The sequence below is a fragment of the Anomaloglossus baeobatrachus genome, chromosome 9, assembly GCF_048569485.1.
Source record: "Anomaloglossus baeobatrachus isolate aAnoBae1 chromosome 9, aAnoBae1.hap1, whole genome shotgun sequence".
Taxonomy (NCBI): domain Eukaryota; kingdom Metazoa; phylum Chordata; class Amphibia; order Anura; family Aromobatidae; genus Anomaloglossus; species Anomaloglossus baeobatrachus.
Window position 1 is genome coordinate 219914201 of NC_134361.1, and position 25212 is coordinate 219939412.

Here is a 25212-nt window from a genome sequence, read left to right on the forward strand (position 1 = left end):
GGAGTCCTCCATGTGAGACCTAGGGCCCACCCCGGCCGGGGTGTACCCAGAGGGACCTGGAGGTGCCGATCTAACCGGGTCCGGGGCCTGTATAAGGACCGGTCTGGACTGCAGGGCTTCCAGCAACTTGGCAGACCATTTGTCCATAGACTGAGCCATGGATTGTGAGAGTGACTCAGAGCTTGTCAGCAAAAACTGCAAACTCTGTCGCTGCAACCTGGACAGTAGAAACAGGGGGGTCTGCCTGAGCCGAGGGGCCCATTAGTGACCGAGGCTCCGGCTGAACAAGCGTAACAGGGGTCGAGCATTGCTCACAGTGAGGGTAGGTGGAACCCGCAGGTAACATGGCCCTACAAGAGGTACATGTCGCAAAAAAACCCTGTGCTTTAGTGCCCTTGCTCCTTGTGGACGACATGCTGTTGTCTCCTAGGAGCGTGATCACTGAGGGTATACAGTAAAAAGGGTATACAGCCCGGCCGAACAGAAAGGTATATATATACGTATCTATACCGGCACCCAAGGGGACCAACACCGAGTGACCGGTGCGGCTTACCGACCGCTAAAAAGCGGGGTGTGTGCGCTCCAGATTCCCTGCCTGGTCTCCCAGAGATGCAGAGCTGTTCTGTGTGATTCTCCACCGGCAGAATGTCCTAAAGATGGCTGCCGGAGCTCTCAGGGGAGGGGTGGGCGGCGTTAGGAAAAGTGCGGGAATCTGGGGTCCCCACAGTGATCAGTGAGGGGGGAGGGAGCACACAGGATGCCCCGGCCCTCACATCCGACGTCAGGTCGGCTGTCCCGCCCCTATCTCTGATAGACAGGCCCGGGGGCGGGAGTTTGCCACTAGGCCGCGATGAAGCCGGGGACTAAATTTAATACCGCGGCCGACAAGCAGGCGCGGTAGTCCCCGGTCTTCACAATTCAGCAGTCAGTTGCGACGTCCGGAAACCAGGCGCTCCATACACAGTCCCCATGGGGACACAGAGTACCTCGTGGATGCAGGGCCCTGTCCCTGAAGATAGATAAGCTCCTGTCCAGCAGATTCCCTCAGGGGCTGCGGAGGGAGCACGGTCCCATAACCTGGATGACCGCTTCGGATCCCACTTCTACCAGAGCCCTCAGGGATGGAGAAGGAAACACGGCATGAGGCTCCGGCCGTCGTACCCGCAATGGGTACCTCAACCTTAACAGCACCGCCGACTTAGTGGGGTGAGAAGGGAGCTTGCCGGGGGCCCCGTGGGGGCCCTCTTTTCTTCCAACCGATACAATCAGCAGCTGCTGCTGACTAAAATGGAGATGTGTGAGTGGATGTGTGCCTCCTTCCACACAAAGCATAAAAACTGAGGAGCCCGTGAGGCACGGGAGGGTGTATAGGCAGAGGGGAGGGGTTACATTTTTGAGTGTAATACTTTGTGTGGCCTCCGGAGGCAGAAGCTATACACCCAATTGTCTGGGTCTCCCAATGGAGCGACAAAGAAAGGTACTCTATCGTGGTTTGGCAGGATTAGCGCTCTCAGGATGACGGCCTTGCCACGACTGTTGTACTTAATTCAGACGGTTCCGGTCTACATCCCGGCAGCATACTGGGCCAAGACACAACGCTTATTCAACCAATTTGTTTGGTCCAAGAAGCGCGCTCGCTTGAGATGCAGCGTCTTAACTAGGACCAAGAACACGGGAGGAGCGGGTTTGCCTGATTGTAGGCGATGTTACATGGCAGCCGCTTACGCAAGGGTCCTGGACCTTGTCCAAGCTCTGGGTTGGTCTGGCGCAGGATTTGTGCCCATTATCAATACCGACCCTGCCGTGGACCTGGCCTCTCCTCACCAAACATAAAATTGAGATGTCCTATAGCACCAAACAAACATTGAAAAAATACACTCTATGCCATCACGCAACCTCATGATCCAACCTAGAGGACCCCTTAATGCCACTATCTGACAATCCAGAGTTCCTGCCGGGAGCATCAACCAATACCTTTTTGGGCAGCACGAAACTAAACCCCCTGAGATTAAAACAGGTGGCCCCGGGGGGGATCCCTCCTTCCGCTCCGGGAGATTGTAGAGAATCGCAACTTTAAAAACTACGGTTCCATTTTGAATATGCCCAACTCAAACACTTCATAACCTCCCAAGACACTGTCATGTCCCTCTGTCCGCCCCAAACACCTTTTGAAAATCCTTGTAGTGGGTCTTCTGACACGCGCCATACAATTTCAAGGGTGTACAAGTTTCTGACAAGCGCGGCAGAGACATCCCCCCCCCTCGCTTCTGTGTGGCATGGGAAGCAGAGCTCAATCAGACGTTCCCTTGGAATCAATGGGAGCGCTGTTTCCGTCTGACCCACAGGTCAGTGGTGGCCACCAGAATGCAAGAAACCAGCTATAAAATACTTACTAGGTGGTACAGGGTCCCAGCATCTCTCCATGCGTGGTGTCCCGAAGTTCCCGATACGTGCTGGCGCTGTGGAGCGCAGAAGGGGCACCCTGTCACACATCTGGTGGTACTGCCCGAGCTTGTCGGTCTTTTGGAACAAAGTACTAGTAGCCATCCAAGAGGTCACCGGGATTGCAGTCCCAAGCCGCCCAGAAGCAGTTTTAGGCTCTGTGCGCACTAGGCAGTTTTACCCGCGGATTTGCTGCGGAAATTTCTTGAGAAATGTCTGCAATCTTTGTGCAGACATTTCCCAGCAAATCCTATGAGAAAAAAAAATAGCTGTGCGCACGCTGCGGATTTTTCTCAAGAAATTTCCTTGAGAAAAATTTCTCGAGAAACTTTCTTGAGAAAATGAGCATGTCCATTATTTTCCGCAGGTACCTGTGGTATACCCCCGGAATTTCACTCCATTCACTGTAATGTAATCGCAAAATTCCGGGGGTATACCGCAGGTAGCAAATGATGTGCGGTATACCCCCGATTTACCTGCGGTAATGTTCATCACTGCCTGCGGTTTTGCAGGAAGCGATGTCATTATGCCAGGAAGAGGAGGCGGAGCAGAGTAAACACACGTCACACTCCCTGGACGTCGCACAGAAGCACTTCCGTGTGACCTCCAGGTGCCCGTGCAGTCTGTGTCCCGCTCCAGCCTCGCAGCTGCCTGCACTGCTGTGTGTCAGTGTCTGACCGCAGTGTCAGCAGCTTGTCACCCTGCAGTGTCAGTGTGTGCCCGCAGTATCAGCAGCTTGTCACGCGGCAGCGCAGGCAGACACTGACATCCTGCAGTGCTGGCAGCCGCGGGGATGACGATCGCTGCTGTCAGGAGGTGAGATCATTACCTGCTGTGACGATCTCCTGACGTCACCGCGGTCACTGCTGTCTATGCCCGTCTCGCGGGCGGCCCGAGACTGTCACTAGCGGTGACATCACGGGCTCTCGCGATACTTCTGACAACGCGGCGGGCATAGAAGTCAGTGACAGCGCTGACGTCAGCAGTACAGGAGATGATCACAGCAGGTAATGATCTCCTCTATGCTCCTGATGGCAGCGCTCGGCATCCCCTGCAGTGACCTGGGTTATTGATGTTAGCTCAGGTCACTGCATTGCTCTCCCAGCCAATGGGGAACATGCAGGCTGCAGCCATCTGCTTTACCCTAGCTGGCTACAAAAGATGGGGGGACCTCACGTCGTTTTTTTTTTAAATTATTTATTTATTTTATGGCTAAATACAAGGCTAAGCACCCTTTAGTGCCACATGAAAGTCACTAAAGGGTGCCAGCTTAGAAAATGCAGGGGGGTGGGACATTATATAGGTCTTTCTCATCTATCTATTCATCTATCACTCTATCCATTATCTGTCTATCGATTATCTATATTATTTATTGCAAATCCGCAGCAAATCCGCATGTGTTTTTCCCGCGGATTTTTCCGCAGGTGCGGAAATCTTCAACTCCTAGAAGTTTCTCAAGAAATTTTCTTGAGAAAAATCACTTTTCTAGTGCGCACATAGCCTTATTGTATATCTTTAACATATCCAAAAAGGTCTATAAAAAAATCCATTTTAGGTCACCTCCTCCAGGCGGCCAAGACAGTAATTCCACGACGTTGGAAGGATCCTACCCCCGCCCCCCCCCCCACGCTGGATGAGTGGGTAATGGAGGTGAATGTGATTCACCGAATGGAAACGGTGATGGCCCAGTCACGTGGGCAAACTGTAGAGACAGCCACCAAATGGTTTCAGTGGGAATCATTCCTGTCGGGTAAAAAATTTCTGGAGCTAATCTAACCTCCGGAGGACAGGTACCATGGCCCCCTTATTCTTCAGATAATATACCGTCCCGGTCGATACGTCCTACTTCCTATCCTTTCACTTTTTCTCTGACCCGCTCTTTCCTCTTTACACTTCATGACTGCCTCTTTCCTTTACCTTTCTTCTTTGTTTTACTATTTTATATGGTTTAAAATGAGTATCCATGTATCAATGTAATCATCGATATTCCATTATGAAGCCCATGATAGTTTGTTATCGCTCAGATTGTTGATGAGTGCTATTTGCTACAACACTGTTCCGTGTTCTTCTCATGTATGTTTCTCTTTTTGAAAACTCAATAAAACTTTAAATTGGAAAAAAAAAAAAAAAAAATATCCTCCAAAATACAAAATACAACTTGCCTAATAATTCTGCACGCGGTGTATATTTTCTACTTTTCAGGCAGTATCATGATAGCTCTTCAGGATGACCCCACGGTGCTGGGTAGGTGTTAAATAGTCAAATCCACACAAAAATAAAGATTCATCCAGACTCGGATTACATCATAGTGTATTTACATACAAGAGGAAGGATAAAAGGTTAAAAAATACAGTTAATACAGGAGTGTCCAGAATAATCTAAAAAATATATCATCCAATATTCCATTACAGAGAAAGATAGAAACAAAGCAAAATCTGCCGGACAGCAGGACCTGGTGCTTATTTCTTGCGTCCCCCGCAGATGACACGGCGACCGGGGACGATTCAAGTATTGTAAGGACGCAGCGCGAGGGAGGCGCCTGCGCACGAGATAGTGAGGGGTGCGGGGAAACATGGAGGCACAAGCAGCCCTGTTAATATCACATAATAAAAAATAAAAAAACACGTTATATAGCACCATATTGTCGTGGGAGGAGGTGGACGGCACAGAGCAGCCCCTCGGAATAATTCATTACTAGTGACGTAAACACTCTACTCCTCCCTGGTAACAGTTATTCAAGTGCTGTGGGCGCGAGCTGCCTGTCCACCAGGGGTTAATCACAGTCTACGTTCAGAAGAGGTATTTACGGCACGTAGTAGAGCCACATTTGCATTCCACCCGGATCCTTTTTTTCGGGGATCCGGTAAGGCCGGCCAGACCGAAATTCGAATCCATCTTTGTGCTTTCGACATCAACGGGATCCACTGAGAAAACAGAAAAGATCAAACACGACAGATCATGAGCACCGCACGAAACGTGCACGAACGCAACGTCACCCAGCGCAAATCCTGGGTGGAGCGCACCCCGCTCATTTGCCTCCTATTTACCCTTGATTATCAGTTTGGTCCAGCATCGGAGGAGCCGAGAATCTGGACAGAGATTGTGCGCTCAACTAAGCACATTGCAAGCTCTATTAGAAAGAGCTTGTAAGCGCTGCACATTCTCAGCAGCGGACAGTGTCCTAGAAAAACTAAACTATAGGATTAAAACTCTACTTTTGAGAACAAACGAGATGGAGAATAAATAAATTGCAAATTTGCTTCTAAGGGCGTGTGCTTCTAATCAGTGTTTTTGCTGCGTCCATAACGCTGCATTGTACAGCACAAGCACAGTGGATGGGATTTCTAAAAATCTCCTGCCCACAGCAAAATCTGACCTGCAGTGCGGCTTTCCGGACCGCAAGCATATCAATTTTTTGCTGCGGAGTCGCAAGCGTCCTACGTAGGGAGAACACAAGCAAGAGACCACGGCACCCCGAACCTTGATCGTGGGAGCTGGCAGTTGCTCACACACAGCACCGCAGGTCAGGACCCGCCGCGCTGATCATGAGAACGTACCCCTACAATGGCTTTGCAATTTTAGGCATTAAAGGAGTTGTCCTCTATTCTGACAACCCCTCCTCAATCACGACGTTTCCCTCTCCTGTAAAATAATAACACTTATACTCCCGTCTGGAGCAGACGTTGTTCCACTGGTTTCAGCACAGACTCTCCCGTGGCTCATGTAACATATCACGTAATCCCTGCGGCCACTTCACTTCACTCTCGTATTTGACATCCGGAGGAAGCGAAAGCTGCAGCTGCTCTTCCGTTTCCTCCGGATATCTAAATTTGGGCAAAGGAGCGGGAGAGTGAAATGGCTGCAGGGATCGCGTGACACAAGGTTACAGAATCCCCAGGAGAGCCAGTGCCGAAACCACTGGAACTGTCTTCAAAGCAAGAGGAGAGAAGGGGTTAATGCCGCACAATCCGCCAGAAAGAGGTGGAAATGTTGATTGATTAATAACTCCGCGTTTCGAGGTATGAAACCTCTTCCTCAGGATATTCTGGTCCTGAGGAAGAGGTTTCATGCCTCGAAACACGTAGACCTATGGAATAAAAGAGTTAATCAACATTTCCACATCTTTCTGGCGGATTGCGCGGCATTAACCCCTTCTCTCCTCCTGCTTTGAAGACATATCCACGGGGGGGGGGGGGGGGGGGTGGCACAGCAGCCGCCATTATCTCATGCTATCTGTGGTGGTTGTGTGTAATATTATACATTACTCCTTTATTTATCTGGTAAGACCCTATCAGCGCTTCTGTTTTCTAGCTGAAACCACTGGAACGGCGTCCGCTCCGGAGGCAACTATAAAAGTGTTATTATTTTACAAAAGAGGAGATTGAGAAGGGGCTGGTAAAGTAGAGGACAAGCCCTTTAAGAACTAGTGACAGATTTTATTTAATTCCCGACCATCTTACTTGCGGTATTTTAAACTCAATATATCCAATAGTAAAAACAACAAGAAAAACGAGTATATGAAAACTATTTTTTTTTTTTATAAACTGCAAAAAAAAAAATTACATATTTATTTTATCAACACACATTTAAAAAAAAAAAAGGCAAAAGACAAAGTCACTCAAAAGAAGAACAATGTGGGGGAATTTTCACCAAAATGGTTGTGGATGTGAAGAGAAAGACTGCCCACAAATAAATATCTTTACAAAAAGATACAGAACAAAATATTCAATAAATATCAATAAATAGATTAAATATAAATGGGGCTCAACTGACAATTAAATATAATTAGTGAACTGGTCACTCTAACTATAAATGTCAAAAGTGCAAAATGCTACTTGGTAAAAGGGAGCCTCCTGATGAAACGTGCGTCGAGGTGTCTGGGGGTTCCTTTTTGACCATGTTACTGTGTAAGTATTGCACTGGTTTATTTGTATGAAAAATGCAGGGATCTCTCTTTGTGGATACTTCAGCTATTTTTTGACTTGGTTACATATGTGATTGAAAAGAAGGGAATTTTGTTACTTACCGTAAATTCCTTTTCTTCTAGCTCTTATTGGGAGACCCAGACGATTGGGGTATAGCTACTGCCCTCCGGAGGCCACACAAAGCACTACACTAAAAAGTGCAAGGCCCCTCCCCTTCTGGCTATACCCCCCCGTGATATCACGGGTTCTCCAGTTTTAGTGCCAAAGCAAGAAGGAGGAAGCCAATAACTGGTTTAAACAAATTAACTCCGAATAACGTCGGAGAACTGAAAAACCGTTCAACATGAACAACATGTGTACCCGCAAACAACAAAAAAATCCCGAAGGACAACAGGGCGGGTGCTGGGTCTCCCAATAAGAGCTAGAAGAAAAGGAATTTACGGTAAGTAACAAAATTCCCTTCTTCTTCAGCGCTCTATTGGGAGACCCAGACGATTGGGACGTCCAAAAGCTGTCCCTGGGTGGGTAAAGAAATACCTCATGTTAGAGCTGCAAAACAGCCCTCCCCTACGGGGATGTCACTGCCGCCTGCAGGACTCTTCTACCTAAGCTGGCATCCGCCGAAGCATAGGTATGCACCTGATAATGTTTGGTGAAAGTGTGCAGACTCGACCAGGTAGCTGCCTGGCACACCTGTTGAGCCGAAGCCTGGTGTCGCAAAGCCCAGGACGCACCCACAGCTCTGGTTGAGTGGGCTTTCAGCCCTGAAGGAACCGGAAGCCCAGCAGAACGGTAGGCTTCCAGAATTGGTTCTTTGATCCATCGAGCCAGGGTGGCTTTAGAAGCCTGCGACCCCTTGCGCTGGCCAGCGACAAGGACAAAAAGTGCATCTGAACGGCGGATAGGCGCCGTGCGAGAAATATAGATTCTGAGTGCTCTCACCAGATCTAGCAAACGTAAGTCTTTCTCATACCGGTGAACCGGCTGAGGACAAAAGGAAGGCAAGGATATATCCTGATTAAGATGAAACGAGGATACGACCTTAGGGAGAAACTCCGGAATGGGGCGCAGCACTACCTTGTCCTGGTGGAACACCAGGAAGGGAGCCTTGGATGACAGAGCTGCCAGCTCAGACACTCGCCGAAGCGATGTGATCGCAACAAGAAACGCCACTTTCTGTGACAGGCGAGAAAAGGAAACGTCCTTTAGAGGCTCGAAGGGCGGCTTTTGCAGAGCAACTAGTACTCTGTTCAGATCCCATGGATCTAACGGCCGCTTGTACGGGGGCACAATATGACAGACCCCTGTAGGAACGTGCGCACCTTAGGAAGACGTGCTAGACGCTTCTGAAAAAACACAGATAGTGCCGAGACTTGCCCTTTAAGGGAGCTGAGCGACAAGCCCTTTTCCAACCCCGATTGCAGGAAGGAAAGAAAGGTGGGCAATGCAAATGGCCAAGGGGATACTCTCTGTGCAGAGCACCAGGATAAGAAAATCTTCCACGTTCTGTGGTAGATCTTAGCAGACGTTGACTTCCTAGCTTGTCTCATTGTGGCTACGACTCCTTGAGATAATCCTGCGGACGCTAGGATCCAGGACTCAATGGCCACACAGTCAGGTTCAGGGCCGCAGAATTCTGATGGAAAAACGGCCCTTGGGACAGAAAGTCTGGTCGGTCTGGCAGTGACCACGGTCGACCGACCGTGAGATGCCACAGATCCGGATACCACGATCTCCTCGGCCAGTCTGGGGCGACGAGTATGACGCGGCTGCAATCGGATCTGATCTTGCGTAACACTCTGGGCAAGAGTGCCAGAGGTGGGAAGACGTATGGGAGCCGGAACTGCGACCAATCTTGAACTAATGCGTCTGCCGCCAGAGCTCTTTGATCGCGCGACCTCGCCATGAATGCCGGGACCTTGTTGTTGTGCCGGGACGCCATTAGGTCGACGTCCGGCACTCCCCATCGGCGACAGATTTCCTGAAACACGTCCGGGTGAAGGGACCACTCCCCTGCGTCCATGCCCTGGCGACTGAGGAAGTCTGCTTCCCAATTTTCTACGCCTGGGATGTGAACCGCGGATATGGTGGATGCTGTGTCCTCCACCCACATTAGAATGCGCCGGACTTCTTGGAATGCTTGCCGACTGCGCGTCCCTCCTTGGTGGTTGATGTATGCCACCGCTGTGGAGTTGTCCGACTGGATTCGGATCTGCTTTCCTTCCAGCCACTGTTGGAAGGCCAGTAGGGCAAGATACACTGCCCTGATTTCCAGAACATTGATCTGAAGGGTGGACTCCTGCGGAGTCCACGTCCCCTGGGCCCTGTGGTGGAGAAACACTGCTCCCCACCCTGACAGACTCGCATCTGTCGTGACCACTGCCCAGGATGGGGGCAGGAAGGATCTTCCCTGAGACAATGAGGTGGGAAGGAGCCACCATTGTAGAGAGTCCTTGGCCGTCTGGGAAAGAGAGACTTTCCTGTCCAGGGACGTTGACTTCCCGTCCCATTGAAGTGGGCGCAGATGAAACTGCGCAAAGGGAACTGCTTCCATGGCTGCCACCATCTTCCCGAGGAAGTGCATGAGGCGCCGTAAGGGGTGCGACTGGCCTTGAAGGAGGGATTGCACCCCTGTCTGTAGGGACCGCTGCTTGTTCAGCGGAAGCTTCACTCTCGCTGCTCGAGTATGAAACTCCATGCCAAGATACGTTAGCGACTGTGACGGTGACAGATTCGACTTTGGAAAGTTGATGATCCATCCGAACGTCTGTAGAGTCTCCAGCGTAGCATGTAGACTGAGTTGGCATGCCTCTTGAGAGGGTACCTTGACAAGTAGATCGTCTAGGTAAGGGATCACCGAGTGTCCCTGAGAGTGCAAGACTGCTACCACCGCCGCCATGACCTTGGTGAAGACCCGGGGGGCTGTCGCCAGACCGAATGGCAGAGCTACGAACTGAAGATGGTCGTTTCCTATCACAAAACGTAGAAAACGTTGATGTTCTGTAGCAATTGGCACGTGGAGATAAGCATCTTTGATGTCTATTGAGGCAAGGAAGTCTCCTTGAGACATTGAGGCAACGACAGAGCGGAGGGTTTCCATCCGGAACCGTCTGGCGTGCACATGTTTGTTGAGCAGCTTTAGATCCAGAACAGGACGGAACGAGCCGTCCTTTTTTGGAACCACAAAGAGATTGGAGTAAAACCCTCGCCCTTGTTCCTGAGGCGGTACAGGAACCACTACTCCTTCCGCTCTTAGGGAGTCCACCGCCTGCAGCAGGGCATCTGCTCGGTCTGGATGTGGGGAGGTTCTGAAGAACCGAGCTGGAGGACGAGAACTGAACTCGATTCTGTACCCGCGAGACAAAATGTTTGTCACCCACCGGTCTTTGACCTGTGACATCCAAATGTCGGAAAAGCGGGAGAGCCTGCCCCCGACCGGAGATGCGGAGGGAGGGGGCTGGAAGTCATGAGGTAGCCGCTTTGGAAGCGGTTCCTCCATTTGCTTTCTTGGGGCGTGCGTGAGCCCGCCAGGAATCTGAGACTCTTTGCGTCCTCTGAGTCCCTTTGGACGAGGAGAATTGTGTCTTGCCCGAACCTCGAAAGGACTGAAACCTCTGCTGCCATTTTTTCTGCTGAGGTTTGCTTGATCTGGGCTGGGGTAAGGAAGAGTCTTTACCCTTGGACTGTTTAATGATGTCAGCCAATGGCTCGCCAAACAGTCTATCTCTAGATAAAGGCAAGCTGGTTAAACATTTTTTGGAACCAGCATCTGCTTTCCAGTCCTTTAACCACAAGGCTCTGCGCAAAACTACCGAATTGGCGGACGCCATTGAGGTGCGGCTGGTAGATTCTAGGACCGCATTGATAGCGTAAGACGCAAACGCAGACATCTGCGAGGTAAGGGACGCCACTTGCGGCACCGCTGGATGTATGATAGCATCCACTTTTGCTAAACCAGCTGAAATAGCCTGGAGAGCCCATACGGCTGCGAATGCTGGAGCAAACGACGCGCCGATAGCTTCATAGACAGATTTTAACCAAAGGTCCATCTGTCTGTCATTGGCATCCTTAAGTGAAGCGCCATCCTCCACTGCAACTATGGATCTAGCTGCAAGTTTGGAAATCGGGGGGTCTACTTTTGGACACTGGGTCCAGCGCTTGACCACATCAGGGGGGAAAGGAAAACGTGTATCCTTAGAACGTTTAGAGAAACGCCTTTCTGGATGAGCGTCGTGCTTCTGGATTGACTCTCTGAAGTCAGAGTGATCCAAGAAAGCACTCAATTTACGCTTGGGATAGAGGAAACGAAACTTCTCCTGCTCTGCAGCTGCCTCCTCTGCAGAAGGAGCTGGGGGAGAAATATCCAACAGTCTATTGATGGCTGAGATAAGCTCGTTTACCATGGCGTCCCCATCCGGGGTATCCAGATTGAGAGGGGTTCCAGGATAAGACTCCTGATCACTCTCTTCAGACGCATCACAGGGCGACTGATTGCGCTGAGACCCTGAGCAGTGTGATGACGTTGAGGGTCTTTCCCAGCGAGCTCGCTTAGGGTGGCTGGGGCTATCATCTGAGTCATAATACTCAGCCTGGGAAGCCGGGGACCCCCTTGCAGTCTGGATTAATTCCAACTGAGGGGGATTAGAGGACAGAGACCTCGCCGTGTCCATAGACTGAGCCCCAGTCATGGATTGCAAAGTTTCAAGGATTTTTGCCATAGTCACAGACATTCCATCAGCAAAAACTGCAAAGTCTGTCCCTGACACCGGGGCAGGACTTACAAGCGTCTCAGCCTGGGTCACTACCCCTCCGGACTCCGGCTGGCGAAGCAGCACCGGATCTGAGCATTGCACACAATGGGGGTCATTGGAGCCTGCTGGTAGAGCAGCCCCACATGCAGCACACGCAGTATACACAGCCCTAGCCTTGGCAGCCTTGCGTTTTGTGGATGACATGTTGCTGCTTCCTCAGAGCGATCTGGGGTATCCAGCCAGGAAGCGACCTCACCGTGCAAGAAATAAATAAATATATATAGCTGGTGACACAGTACACCAATGCACACTGAGGCACTAGAGGGGCCAGCTGAAATGCCGCTTACCGCCCGCTTAAGAGCGGGTGTGTGGTCGCCAAAAGCCCCCTAGTCCAGGTCTCCCAGAGCCTTGCGTCCTTCCTCCAGCCAGACTGCATGTAATGGCTGCCGGCGTCCTGGGAGAGGAGGGGGGGCGGGCCCTGGGCGTTCCTGACTAAGAGCGGGAAGCCTGCTTCCCTCTGTGCCTAGTGAGAGGGCTGGAGCATGTAAATCAGGCTCCAGCCCTCGTCGCTGCTGCGAAACAGCGTCTCTCCCCTACCCTGATTGACAGGGTGGGGGCGGGAACGAAGCGGAGCTAGGCCGCAAAAGCCGGGGACTGGATTTATAAACGCCGCCGCCGTAAAAGCGCGGTCGGCGTGTCTCCGGCGCACTACAAGTCACAGCAGCGCCGCCGGTCCAGTGGGGGTCGGCGCTGCGTTCCCACAACACAAAAGTCCCCCAGTAAACTGCAGGAACACCAACTCAATCGTTACGGTCCCCGGCGCACTACAACACCCAGCCAGCCCGGAGTGTGTCTGTGCCTGCCGGGGACACAGAGTACCTGTATGATGCAGGGCCTTGTCCCTGATTGTACTCCTGCTCCGTATCCATCAGGTGCTATGGGTCTGTGGATGGAGCCCGGCGTCAGAGCTTAGAGGCCGGCAGGATCCCACTTCCACAGAGCCCTACAAGGGGATGTGGAAGGAAAACAGCATGTGGGGCTCCAGCCCCTGTACCAGCAATAGGTACCTCAACCTTACAACACCATCCACGGGTGAGAAGGGAGCATGCTGGGGGCCCTATATGGGCCCTCTTTTCTTCCATCCGAAATAGTCAGCAGCTACTGCTGACTAAAATCTGTGGAGCCATGCATGGATGTCTGACCTCCTTCGCACAAAGCTTGAAAACTGGAGAACCCGTGATACCACAGGGGGGTATAGCCAGAAGGGGAGGGGCCTTGCACTTTTTAGTGTAGTGCTTTGTGTGGCCTCCGGAGGGCAGTAGCTATACCCCAATCGTCTGGGTCTCCCAATAGAGCGCTGAAGAAATGTATACACAATCACATATGTAACCAAGTCAAAAAATAGCTTAGGTATCCACAAAGAGAGATCCCTGCATTTTGCATACAAATAAACCAGTGCAATACTTACACAGTAACATGGTCAAAAAGGAACCCCCAGGCACCTCGACGCACGTTTCATCAGGAGGCTCCCTTTTACCTAGTCGCATTTTGCACTTTTGACATTTATAGTTATATTTTTGTAAATATAGTTATTAGTGGAGTTTACATATATTTATTAATGTGAATCGGTATTTATTAATTTATTGAGGGGCGGGGGTTGTCATACACACACACATATGTGTAATATATATATATATATATATATATATATATATATATATATATAAAGAATATAATTTTTCGTGGCCAGTCTCTCAACATTCACAACAATTTTTGGTGAAAATTACCCCACATTGTTTTTCTTTTGAGTGACTTTGTCTTGATAAAATAAATATGTAATTTTTTGCAGTAATAAAAAGAAAAAATATTGGTATAATATACCGTATTTTTCGTTTTATAAGACGCACACCAAAATTAGAGGTATAAAAAGGTAAAAAAAAATAAAAATGGCGTCCGTCTTATACTCTGGTGTTGTCTTACCAGAGGGGGGGCAGCAGTGGTGATAAAGCAGGTCACAGGAGGCAAAGGTTGTGCTGGCAGCGGCGGTAGGTCTGTGGCGGTGTCAGTGGCAGCAACAGCGGGTCCGTGGTGTCAGTGGCGGGTCAGTGGTGGAGCAGGCCGGTGCGGTGAGTGTCCCGCGGTCCCGGTTTAAATGATGGCACCTGGAGTGGTCCATTGCAGATGGAGCTCTCATACAAGAGCTCCATCTGCGCACGCGCTGACTCCCAGCGCCATCATTCGAACTCGAACACTCACCGCACAGCCACCGCATTCCTCACAGCCGCCCGCCTGCCCGCTCAGAGAGTCAGCCGGCCTCCAGGACAGAGAGGGCACTGGCACCGACAGGCACCCGGCCACCCGAACGCACCTGGTTGCCGCAGACAGCCCCGGTAAGCTATATTCGGACTTTAAGACGCACCCCCTCATTTTCCTGCCAAATTTTTGGGAGAAAAAGTGCGTCATATAATCCAAATTATTATTTTATACAATTTATTTATTACAATTTTTCTTGTTGTTTTGACCCTTTAATAACTAGTATGGGGGGGGGGGGATAGAAGTTAGTAACCCTTACCATGCATGTTATAGTCAAAAGTAAGCTCCTCTCCGGTACGTATCGTGCGTGTAGCAAAAAACGCGATGCGAGGCACCCGCTCGTCCTGATTATCAATGAAGACGTTGTAGACTTGGAGGTTTGGCTTACACTGCAATAAATCAAGGGGGGGGGGGGGGGGGACATTTGTGAATCCAGGATATTACACACCTAGATCCAAAATAAGATTTTATTCCCTTTTTTCGGCATGAAATATGTTTTTTTCACGCAGTGCGGAGGTGTGAATGAAGGCGCAGACTGTCCGAGGTTTGGCGGATCACACCATGGTGTGTTTTTTCGCATGGGGCTGTAACATACCTGACACTGGTACTTACACTGTGGTTGACAAAGTGTGAGATATTCCCATAGCGCGCAGCATCCACCGTGTACACGTCTTCCACATAGTCCAGATCAAACAGGTAGGTAGCCCCTTGCCGGTCGTAGATTTGTCCTCTGCGTTCGGCCTCATCTGAGCTGATTATCTGAAAAAAATCAATAGATCGGAGTTCAGAACGGCACCGACGCACCGAATACATGACATTTTACATTGACTTTACGGCAACGGTGACACCAGAGTCCTCTACGGCAGCTCACCTCACCAACATACTCCATGACAAAGCTGTTCTTGCGAATCTTCTCCAGGGTTCGGACCCCCCAGCCTCGGCCGTCTGCGGTCCTGAAGATGCAGAACTTGTACTGAATGCCTCTTTGCACCACGCGGTTCGGACAGGAGGGGCCACACCGGCACAGGGAGTTGCATTCGTAAATGGGGAAGCCGGGTTTGATTTTCACCTGCCCCTCTTCGTTGTAAGCATATTTGTGCTGAAACCCTCCCGGACAGCAGCCGTGGTCATCTGTAAAACAGTCCCGACACTTGCACCCGACAGCAGACTTAATAATGGTGACACTTTCGCCCACCTTGTATTGATTAATGTACGTGAAGTCTTTTGGGGGTCCCTCTAGATCCACTTCATTCTCTACTACTATTAGGCCCGGGTGGGCGCGTTTCGCATTCAGCTGCTGCTCCCAAAATCGAAGCCTTTGTCTGTGTTTGGCCTTTAAAACTATGTGGTGGGAAAGGCTGGAATCGAGCCGCCGGGGGCAGCGCGCAATAACCTTTTTACTTGTAGTGTTATTTTGGGACTTCGCCCGCCGCAGGAGCTCCCTCTCCAAATCACGGTGAAACTGCTTCACCAGGTGGAAACACTTGAGGTGATGACGGGGTTCCCACGAAGAGTCGGTGTCGGGGTATCCCTTCCATTTCACCAGGTACAACTCCTCATCCTGAAAGGCAACATGTCAGAATCAGACAAAAAGACACGGACCAGGGGAGGGGGGGAAGGGACCCTCGAAGAATCCAAACTAAGGATTACATAAACCACTGGGCTACAATGCAGCATAGACTGAGAGTGAAAGGTTTGTACTCAGTGCACAATAATTTCAACCCCTTCATGACCAGCCGATTTTTCACTTTCCGTTTTTTGGGGGGGTTTTTTCCACCATTCTTCTTCAGAGAGGCGTAACTTTTTTTTATTATTCAGTCACTATGGTCATGTGAGGGCTCATTTTTTGCGGAACGAGCTGTACTTTTAAACGAAACCATGAGTTTTACCATTTAGTGTACTGGAAAACATTAACGAGAATTCCAAATGCAGAAAAATTGCGATAGCACTATTGTTTTCGAGATATTTTATTCACTGTGTTCACTGTATGGTAAAACTGATGTGTGGGTGGGATACCTCAGGTCAGTGCGAGTTCGTAGACACCAAACATGGATAGGTTTACTTTTATATAAGGGGATAAAAAAAAAAACCGGACGTTTGTCCGAAAAAAAATGGCGCATGTTTTACGCCATATTCCGTGACCCGTAGCGTTCTCATTTTTCGGGATCTATGGCTCAGTGATGGCTTATTTTTTGCGTCTCGAGCTGACGTTTTTAACGGTACCATTTTTGTTGAAATGCTACATTTTGATCGCCTGTTATTGCATTTGGCGCAAAATCTGTGGCGCCCAAAAAATGTAATTTTGGTGTTTGGAATTTATTTGCCGCCACGCCGTTTACTGATCAGATTAATTGATTTTATATTTTGATAGATCGGGCGTTTCTGAACGCAGCGATACCAAATGTGTGGGTTTTTTAACCCTTTAATTTTCAATGGGGCGAAAGGGGGGCGATTTGAACTTTTAGGTTTTTTGTTTTGTTTTTAATTTTTTTTTTTAAACTTTTTTTTCTTTACTAGTCCCCCGAGAGGCTATATGGATCAGCAATCTGATCGCTCTGCCCTATCTACAGATCACAGCTGTAAACAGCAGATATGCTAATTTTCTGCATCAGTCAGCTCCGGGCCGAGTGAAACCGAAAATAATTAATGCGAGCTACAGGAGTCATCACATGACCATGTGCTACCATAACAACCACCGGAAGTCACGTGATCACGTCACGCGACTTACGGTATCGGCCGGTGAGTAAATGTTTACCGCTGATGCCGTTATAATGGCGCTGTCACATATTGACAGCGCCATTTAAGGGGTTAAACGGCACGGGCGGATAACGATTCTGCTCATGCCTAGCAGGCACACATCTCAGCTGTGAAAACCAGCTGCCATGTGCGCCGATCAGCAGACCGCGGGCAGTAACACTATGACCGCTAGGACGTAATATTACTGCCCGCGGTCATTAAGGGGTTAAAAAGCTCATTGTCTAGGTGACCAGCCAACGTTGCTGTTTAAGGGTGGCCGGTCACCTAGGCGAGGGGTGGGCGGCCTCTCTGAATTTGCCCGGCCTCAGATGCCCGCTACGTCCCCCATGCTGTAGATGTAACTGAACTGTGAATCTTCAGGAGCACAGAGAAAAAGCCCGGAGGCAGAGGAGCGGTGCGCTCCTGAAGATTCGGGATCACACGATACCTATTGGATAACGCACGTCATATTAGTTTGGGGACCCCCCGACTTCTGTGACAGGAGTCGGTCATTAAAAGAAAGAAGAAGCCGCTGCTCTGCTGCCTTTGGCTACACCATACAGTCCCCAGGGGAACGTTTCTCAGATTATCTGGGGTGAGATGCTGTAATTTAAAGGGGTTGTCCCCTACTTTTACATTGATGGCCTATCCCTAGGATTGATTGGCCGGGGTCCGACACTCGGCACCCCCGCCGATCAGCTGTTCTCTGTCCAAATGCTCAGCTCCAGCACTGCTCTCTCTTCTGATAGTGGCTGCGGCCGGATACTGCACATCCGCTTTCCATTCTAATCAATAGGAGGCGGACGTGCAGTATCCGGCCGCTATCAGAAGACGTAGTGTACCGCCTCCTGCAGCGGTCGAACCGCTCGGGTCTGGGGTCTGCTGCTGTGGCTCGAGGGTCTCCGGACCTGGGGGCTTGCGGCTTCTCAAATCGGAAAAGGTGGCTATGTAAGGTGACAAGAGTTTGTGACGCCACCTGTGGTTCACGGTAAGGGAGTACCGCCGCTGCCGATGGGAGTACACGAGGTAGATAGAGTAGGCAGCCGGATGATGTTTCCTCCACGGGTAGGGGAGGCACCGGGACTCTGCGAGATGGTGGAGCGGGGGTGCGCAGGGCCGGCTGGAAGCAGGGGAGGACCATCTACTCACTCAGGCAACTTTGGTGATGGTGCAGCTGCAAAGAAGACGTTGACAACAAGGTGACCCAAGCCTCTGGGTGCCGCTGCCCTCTTGGGGGAGCCCGTCCGGGTGTCCGTCCCCTGTAGTACTGCATGGTGGTCCGGAGCCTGCCTTCGTGCACAAATTGTATAGTGTCCGTGTGGCCCGTAGGCATAAAGCTGTCCGGGCCCCGCTCCCTCCTTTTTGGGCTAAAGGAGCCGCACTCTCAAGGGCTCATGCTTGGGATTTCTGTGGGCTGCATGGGTTGGAAAGCCCTATCACCCTCGTTGCGCTAGTGCCCTTGATCTCTGAGCTTCTTGGGGACAGTCCATAAAGTCACTATCCTCCACAGGTTAATTGCCGGGTTGCCTGAAGCTACTCCCCGACCTAGGGTCCAGTACCCCGCCGTGCTTTTGGTCCCGGACCTGCCATTGAACTCGAGCTGCTGACCGTCCTCCAAAACTAGGTCCAGGCACCCAGTCCGAATATCCCGTGACCGGGTCTCCGACTCCTCCGGGCCCAGACCACCGTCTGCAACCCAACCTCTAACACCCAGGGAGCCACAAACTCCCCAGCTCCTCACTACTCGAGGGCTACCACTGTTCTGTCTACTTCCCTCTCACCAGTCTGCCTGACCCCTAGGTGGGCGGCCCTATTCCAGCTCAGCAGCCCCCTGGTGTGTCTGACAGGGTGTGGTGTAAGGTGTGGTTGGGATTTTGGATGCTGATGGAGGCAGTATTACAAGTAGAGAACCCAGAACCATGGGGGGTTAAGTCCTGCACTAAGAATAAAGAGCGTGCAGTACCCTGTGACGCCCCGACTAGTCCAGGGGTGTCACATTAGCAGTGCCGGCGCTCAGCACTTCTGGCTGCCTGCTGCTGCCTGACCGAGAACAGCTGATCGGCGGGGTGTGGGGTGTTGGATCCCGGCCGATCAGACATTGATGACATCCTATGGATAGGCCATCAATGGAAAAGTAGTGGACAACCCCTTTAAGGAACACAATGATGAAAGTGAGTGTGTGTCATATACGGCACCTGAACTCTCTTGTAGTCGCACAGATATTCCACCTCAAAGTTGCAGATATTCTTCCGGTTCACCCCCAGAGCGGTGCAACATATGTGCTCAATCCGGCAAAGCTCCTGCAGATGAGACTCGGAGGAGAGACATTGCACCGAACTTCCTGCAAGAGGAAAAAAAAAATACAAGAAGCGAAACGTTACGCCAGTGCACGATCGTCTCCATTCTATCTGCTGATAGAAGCTTTCTACAGAAGAGAAGCCACAAGAACGACCCCTGGGGGGATTCTGCAGATTGCCGGCACAATAAGGGCACGGGGGGGGTGGGCGTCCGAGACAAGAAGCTATAGTTAAGTTAATGCTTAATTAAAAAGAACAAAAAACTAAGTTAAATACTATATAAAAAGAATCCCAAGGCTCCCCCGATTCGGCCGCTTTTTTCCGTTTTGCTCTGCGTCGCTCCATTGCTGAGATATTCACATTTGTTCACTTTGGAGCGCACAATGTGAAATCTCTGCTGGTAATACAACTGGGCGGGTCTTCAGAATCCTCTGGGGGCGTGTGCTTTGACTCCGCCCTCCCAACTTAGCCAATCACAGATTGGCATCTGGTCTTGCAGGCTCAGACACTAGTGAGCTGTGATTGGCCGCATCTGTGGAGGGGCGGGGGTGAAAGCAGAGATTCCAAAACAAATGTGAATATCTCTGCACCGGAGCAACGCAGCGCAAAACGGAAAAGGGCGACAATCAGGGGAGCATCAGGATATTTACAAGGTATTTAACTCAATGTCACAATACTCTAGAGCTGTAGTCACAATTCTGATTGTTTTCACTGGAAACGGTGTAAATCAGTAGAGGCTAAGTAATGTATGTACAGAGTAATTGCACCAGAATAGTGAGTGCAGCTCTGGAGTATAATACAGGAGGTAACTCAGGATCAGTAATGTATGTACACAGTGACTGCACCAGAATAGTGAGTGCAGCTCTGGAGTATAATACAGGAGGTAACTCAGGATCAGTAATGTAATGTATGTACACAGTGACTGCACCAGCAGAATAGTGAGTGCAGCTCTGGAGGATAATACAGGAGGTAACTCAGGATCAGTAATGTGTATGTACACAGTGAGTGCACCAGCAGAATAGTGAGTGCAGCTCTGGAGTATAATACAGGAGGTAACTCAGGATCAGTAATGTGTATGTACACACTGACTGCACCAGCAGAATAGTGAGTGCAGCTCTGGAGTATAATACAGGAGATAACTCAGGATCAGTAATGTAATGTATATACACAGTGACTGCACCAGCAGAATAGTGAGTGCAGCTCTGGAGTATAATACAGGAGGTAACTCAGGATCAGTAATGTGTATATATATACACAGTGACTGCACCAGCAGAATAGTGAGTGCAGCTCTGGAGTATAATACAGGAGGTAACTCAGGATCAGTAATGTGTATATACACAGTGACTGCACCAGCAGAATAGTGAGTACAGCTCTGGAGTATAAATACAGGAGCAGTAATGTATGAACACAGTGACCACACCAGCAGAATAGGGAGTGCAGCTCTGGAGTAGAATACAGGAGCAGTAATGTATGTACACAGTGACCACACCAGCAGAATAGTGAGTGCAGCTCTGGAGTATAATACAGGATATAACTCAGGATCAATAATGTATATACACAGTGACCACACCAGCAGAATAGGGAGGGCAGCTCTGGAGTATAATACAGGAGGTAACTCAGGATCAGTAATGTAATGTATGTACGCAGTGACTCCACCAGCAGAATAGTGAGTGCAGCTCTGGAGTATAATACAGGAGGTAACTCAGGATCAGTAATGTAATGTATGTACACAGGGACTCCACCAGCAGAATAGTGAGTGCAGCTCTGGAGTATAATACAGGATATAACTCAGGATCAGTAATGTATTTACACAGTGACCACACCAGCAGAATAGTGAGTGCAGCTCTGGAGTATAATACTGGAGGTAACTCAGGATCAGTAATGTATGTACACAGTGAGTGCAGCTCTGGAGTATAATACAGGAGCAGTAATGTATGTACACAGTGACTATACCAGCAGAATAGTGAGTGCAGCTCTGGAGTATAATACAGGAGATAACTCAGGATCAGTAATGTGTATGTACACAGTGACTGCACCAGCAGAATAGTGAGTGCAGCTCTGGAGTATAATACAGGAGATAACTCAGGATCAGTAATGTACGTACACAGTGACTTCACCAGCAGAATAGTGAGTGCAGCTCTGGAGGATAATACAGGAGATAACTCAGGATCAGTAATGTACGTACACAGTGACTTCACCAGCAGAATAGTGAGTGCAGCTCTGGAGGATAATACAGGAGATAACTCAGGATCAGTAATGTACGTACACAGTGACTTCACCAGCAGAATAGTGAGTGCAGCTCTGGAGTATAATACAGGAGGTAACTCAGGATCAGTAATGTGTATGTACACAGTGACTGCACCAGCAGAATAGCGAGTGCAGCTCTGGAGTATAATACAGGAGATAACTCAGGATCAGTAATGTACGTACACAGTGACTTCACCAGCAGAATAGTGAGTGCAGCTCTGGAGTATAATACAGGAGGTAACTCAGGATCAGTAATGTACGTACACAGTGAGTGCAGCTCTGGAGTATAATACAGGAGGTAACTCAGGATCAGTAATGTATGTACACAGTGAGTGCAGCTCTGGAGAGTAATACAGGAGGTAACTCAGGATCAGTAATGTAATGTATGTACACAGTGACTGCACCAGCAGAATAGTGAGTGCAGCTCTGGAGTATAATACAGGAGGTAACTCAGGATCAGTAATGTAATGTCTGTACACAGTGAGTGCACCAGCAGAATAGTGAGTGCAGCTCTGGAGTATAATACAGGAGGTAACTCAGGATCAGTAATGTAATGTATGTACACAGTGAGTGCACCAGCAGAATAGTGAGTGCAGCTCTGGAGTATAATACAGGAGGTAACTCAGGATCAGTAATGTAATGTATGTACACAGTGACTGCACCAGCAGAATAGTGAGTGCAGCTCTGGAGTATAATACAGGAGGTAACTCAGGATCAGTAATGTAATGTATGTACACAGTGACTGCACCAGCAGAATAGTGAGTGCAGCTCTGGAGGATAATACAGGAGGTAACTCAGGGTCAGTAATGTATGTACACAGTGAGTGCACCAGCAGAATAGTGAGTGCAGCTCTGGAGTATAATACAGGAGGTAACTCAGGATCAGTAATGTAATGTATGTACACAGTGAGTGCACCAGCAGAATAGTGAGTGCAGCTCTGGAGTATAATACAGGAGGTAACTCAGGATCAGTAATGTAATGTATGTACACAGTGACTACACCAGCAGAATAGTGAGTGCAGCTCTGGAGTATAATACAGGAGGTAACTCAGGAGCAGTAATGTAATGTATGTACACAGTGACTGCACCAGCAGAATAGTGAGTGCAGCTCTGGAGTATAATACAGGAGGTAACTCAGGATCAGTAATGTAATGTATGTACACAGTGACTGCACCAGCAGAATAGTGAGCTCAGCTCTGGAGTATAATACAGGAGGTAACTCAGGGTCAGTAATGTACGTACACAGTGAGTGCAGCTCTGGAGAGTAATGCTGTGACACTGCACTTTCTAGGTGACAGTATGCAGTAGACAATGACTATATTCCTGCAGCGCTGTCCGCCCTCAGCCCCGTACACGTATGCGCCTGTGCAGCCCCTTGCCTCGCTCCTGTCACCCTGAACCTCCGCACACTTCCCCCTGCCGCCGTCACCGCCCGGCCGCTCCTCCTGCAGCTGCTTCTCCCCGTGATTATCGCCCTCATACTCTAATCGGGTCACTCACCACGCACAGCGTTTAAATTCTCCGCCATGTTGCGCGGGACAGATAGAGGACTCTGGAATGCAGTCTTTATTCTGATTGGCTAGACAGACCCGGCGCGGGCCGCATGGTAAGGCAGGGATTGGCTGAGCGATCAGTGACGTCAGTAACTAGGGCGGAACCTAAAATTGCGCGCCATTTCACACGATTGAGAAGCAGTGGGCGAGTGAGGTAACATTCTACCACAAGAGGACGAACTGCAATAAGTGCGCTGCGACGGCCATTTTACTGTGGCGAGATGTATGCGTTTGAGTATGTAATGGTCTACGATATCATGGCCGACTCTTAAGACATTTCATGAATGAATGATTACGTATTTATTACCTTCTAGTATTGTAAATGAGAGGTAAATCACAGAGTTTCTGTCAGATTGTAGTCTGCCAGTCTAGTGGAAATTAATGGTGCCGGATTTTGAGAAGTCCAGTAAGTGGTTTATGGTGTTTGTAGGAAATAAGTAACTCTGGGTCTGGAGGTTCATTAACCCTACAGAGGCTGGTCAATGTTATTAGAAGGAAGAAAAATCCCTGAGATGTCAGGTATAATCCGCCTGTGGAGTCAGACCTGCACTGCAGCTTCAACTGTAGAAAATCCTCCCTGTGACATCACCAGAGTCTGCGGCTCAAAAGCTAGGGCTCCTGTCTGTTATACAGATATACCAAATCCCCCCCTATAACCTTCAGTACAGGCAGTGACTCAATGGTAGAGCTGCTGCTAGTACTGGTCCTGGGGAAACCAGAGAAGAGGAGAATTTAATTTGCTACGGGCTCAGAGGAGGGGGTGTCGTGGCTCAGGAGGGTCAGTGGATGGAGGGTCAGCAATACTGCGGGCTCGGAGGAATGGGTGTCGCGGCTAAGGAGGGTCAGTGGACAGAGGGTCGGGATGTTGCCGGATCTGAGGAGGGGGTGTCGTGGCTCAGAAGGGTCACAGGAGGCAGGGTCGGTGATGCTGAGGGCTGAGAGGAGGGGGTGTCGCAGCTCAGGAGGGTCAGTGATGCTGCATGCTCGGAGGAGGGGGTGTCGCGGCTCAGAAGGGTCACAGGAGGCACGGTCGGGGATGCTGAGAGGAGGGGGTGTCGCAGCTCAGGGGGGTCAGTGGACAGAAGGTTGGCAATACTGCGGGCTTGGAGGAGCGGGTGTTGCAGCTCAGGAGGGTTGTTGGACCGAGGGTCAGCAATACTGCGGGCTCGGAGGAGGGAATGTCGCGGCTCAGAAGGGTCAGTGGACGAAAGGTTGGAGATGCGAGTTGGGAGGAGGGGTTGTCACGGTTGAGGAGGGTCAGTGGACAGAGGGTCGGCAATACTGCGGGCTCGGAGGAGGGGGTGTCGCGGCTCAGGAGGGTCAGTGGACAGAGGGTCAGCAATACTGCGGGCTCGGAGGAGGGGGTGTCGCGGCTCAGGAGGGTCAGTGGACAGAGGGTTGGCAATACTGCGGGCTCGGAGGAGGGGGTGTCGCGGCTCAGGAGGGTTGTTGGACCGAAGGTCAGCAATACTGCGGGCTCGGAGGAGGGGGTGTGGACGGAGAGTCCGCGATGCTGCAGGCTCGAGGGTGTCGTGACGGCAGGTGCCATTGATCTGCCGGTGGGCGCGGTACTCCATTGAATTCCCGGCGGTTAACGTGATGCACTTCAAGAAAATGATTGCAGAGGTGGAGCGTGCGCAGATTGGCGTCCGCGGCCATTTGTTTGAAGTCCATCACGTCAACTGCCTGCAGTATCGCCAACCCTTCTTTTTGTGACCCTCCTGAGCCGCTCCATTAAAGTGACACCCCCTCCTCTGAGCCCTCAATGTTGCCGATGCTGCGACCCCGCTCCAACACTGCCGCCCCTGTAAGCCATGTCCAAATTATAAAACACACCCCCATTTTCCCCCCAGTTTCTTTTGGAAAAAAGTGCGTCTTATAATCCGGAAAATAAGGTAATTAAAAACATCAGTTCAAGATGCAAAAAATAAGCTGCCACCGAACCCCAG

General features: G+C 50.1%; 1 protein-coding gene across 1 annotated transcript; it reads right to left on the bottom strand.

The window, feature by feature from the left end:
- Positions 1-4745: 4745 nt before the first annotated feature.
- On the bottom strand, positions 4746-23255 carry SUV39H1 (SUV39H1 histone lysine methyltransferase). Its single transcript, XM_075322974.1, has 6 exons — positions 23211-23255; positions 19363-19508; positions 15303-15992; positions 15044-15190; positions 14691-14820; positions 4746-5366 (listed from the first exon to the last, which is right to left on the bottom strand). The coding sequence occupies exons 1-6, from the start codon at positions 23236-23238 to the stop codon at positions 5233-5235; spliced, it is 1275 nt and encodes a 424-aa protein (XP_075179089.1). The 5' UTR covers positions 23239-23255; the 3' UTR covers positions 4746-5232.
- Positions 23256-25212: the final 1957 nt, after the last annotated feature.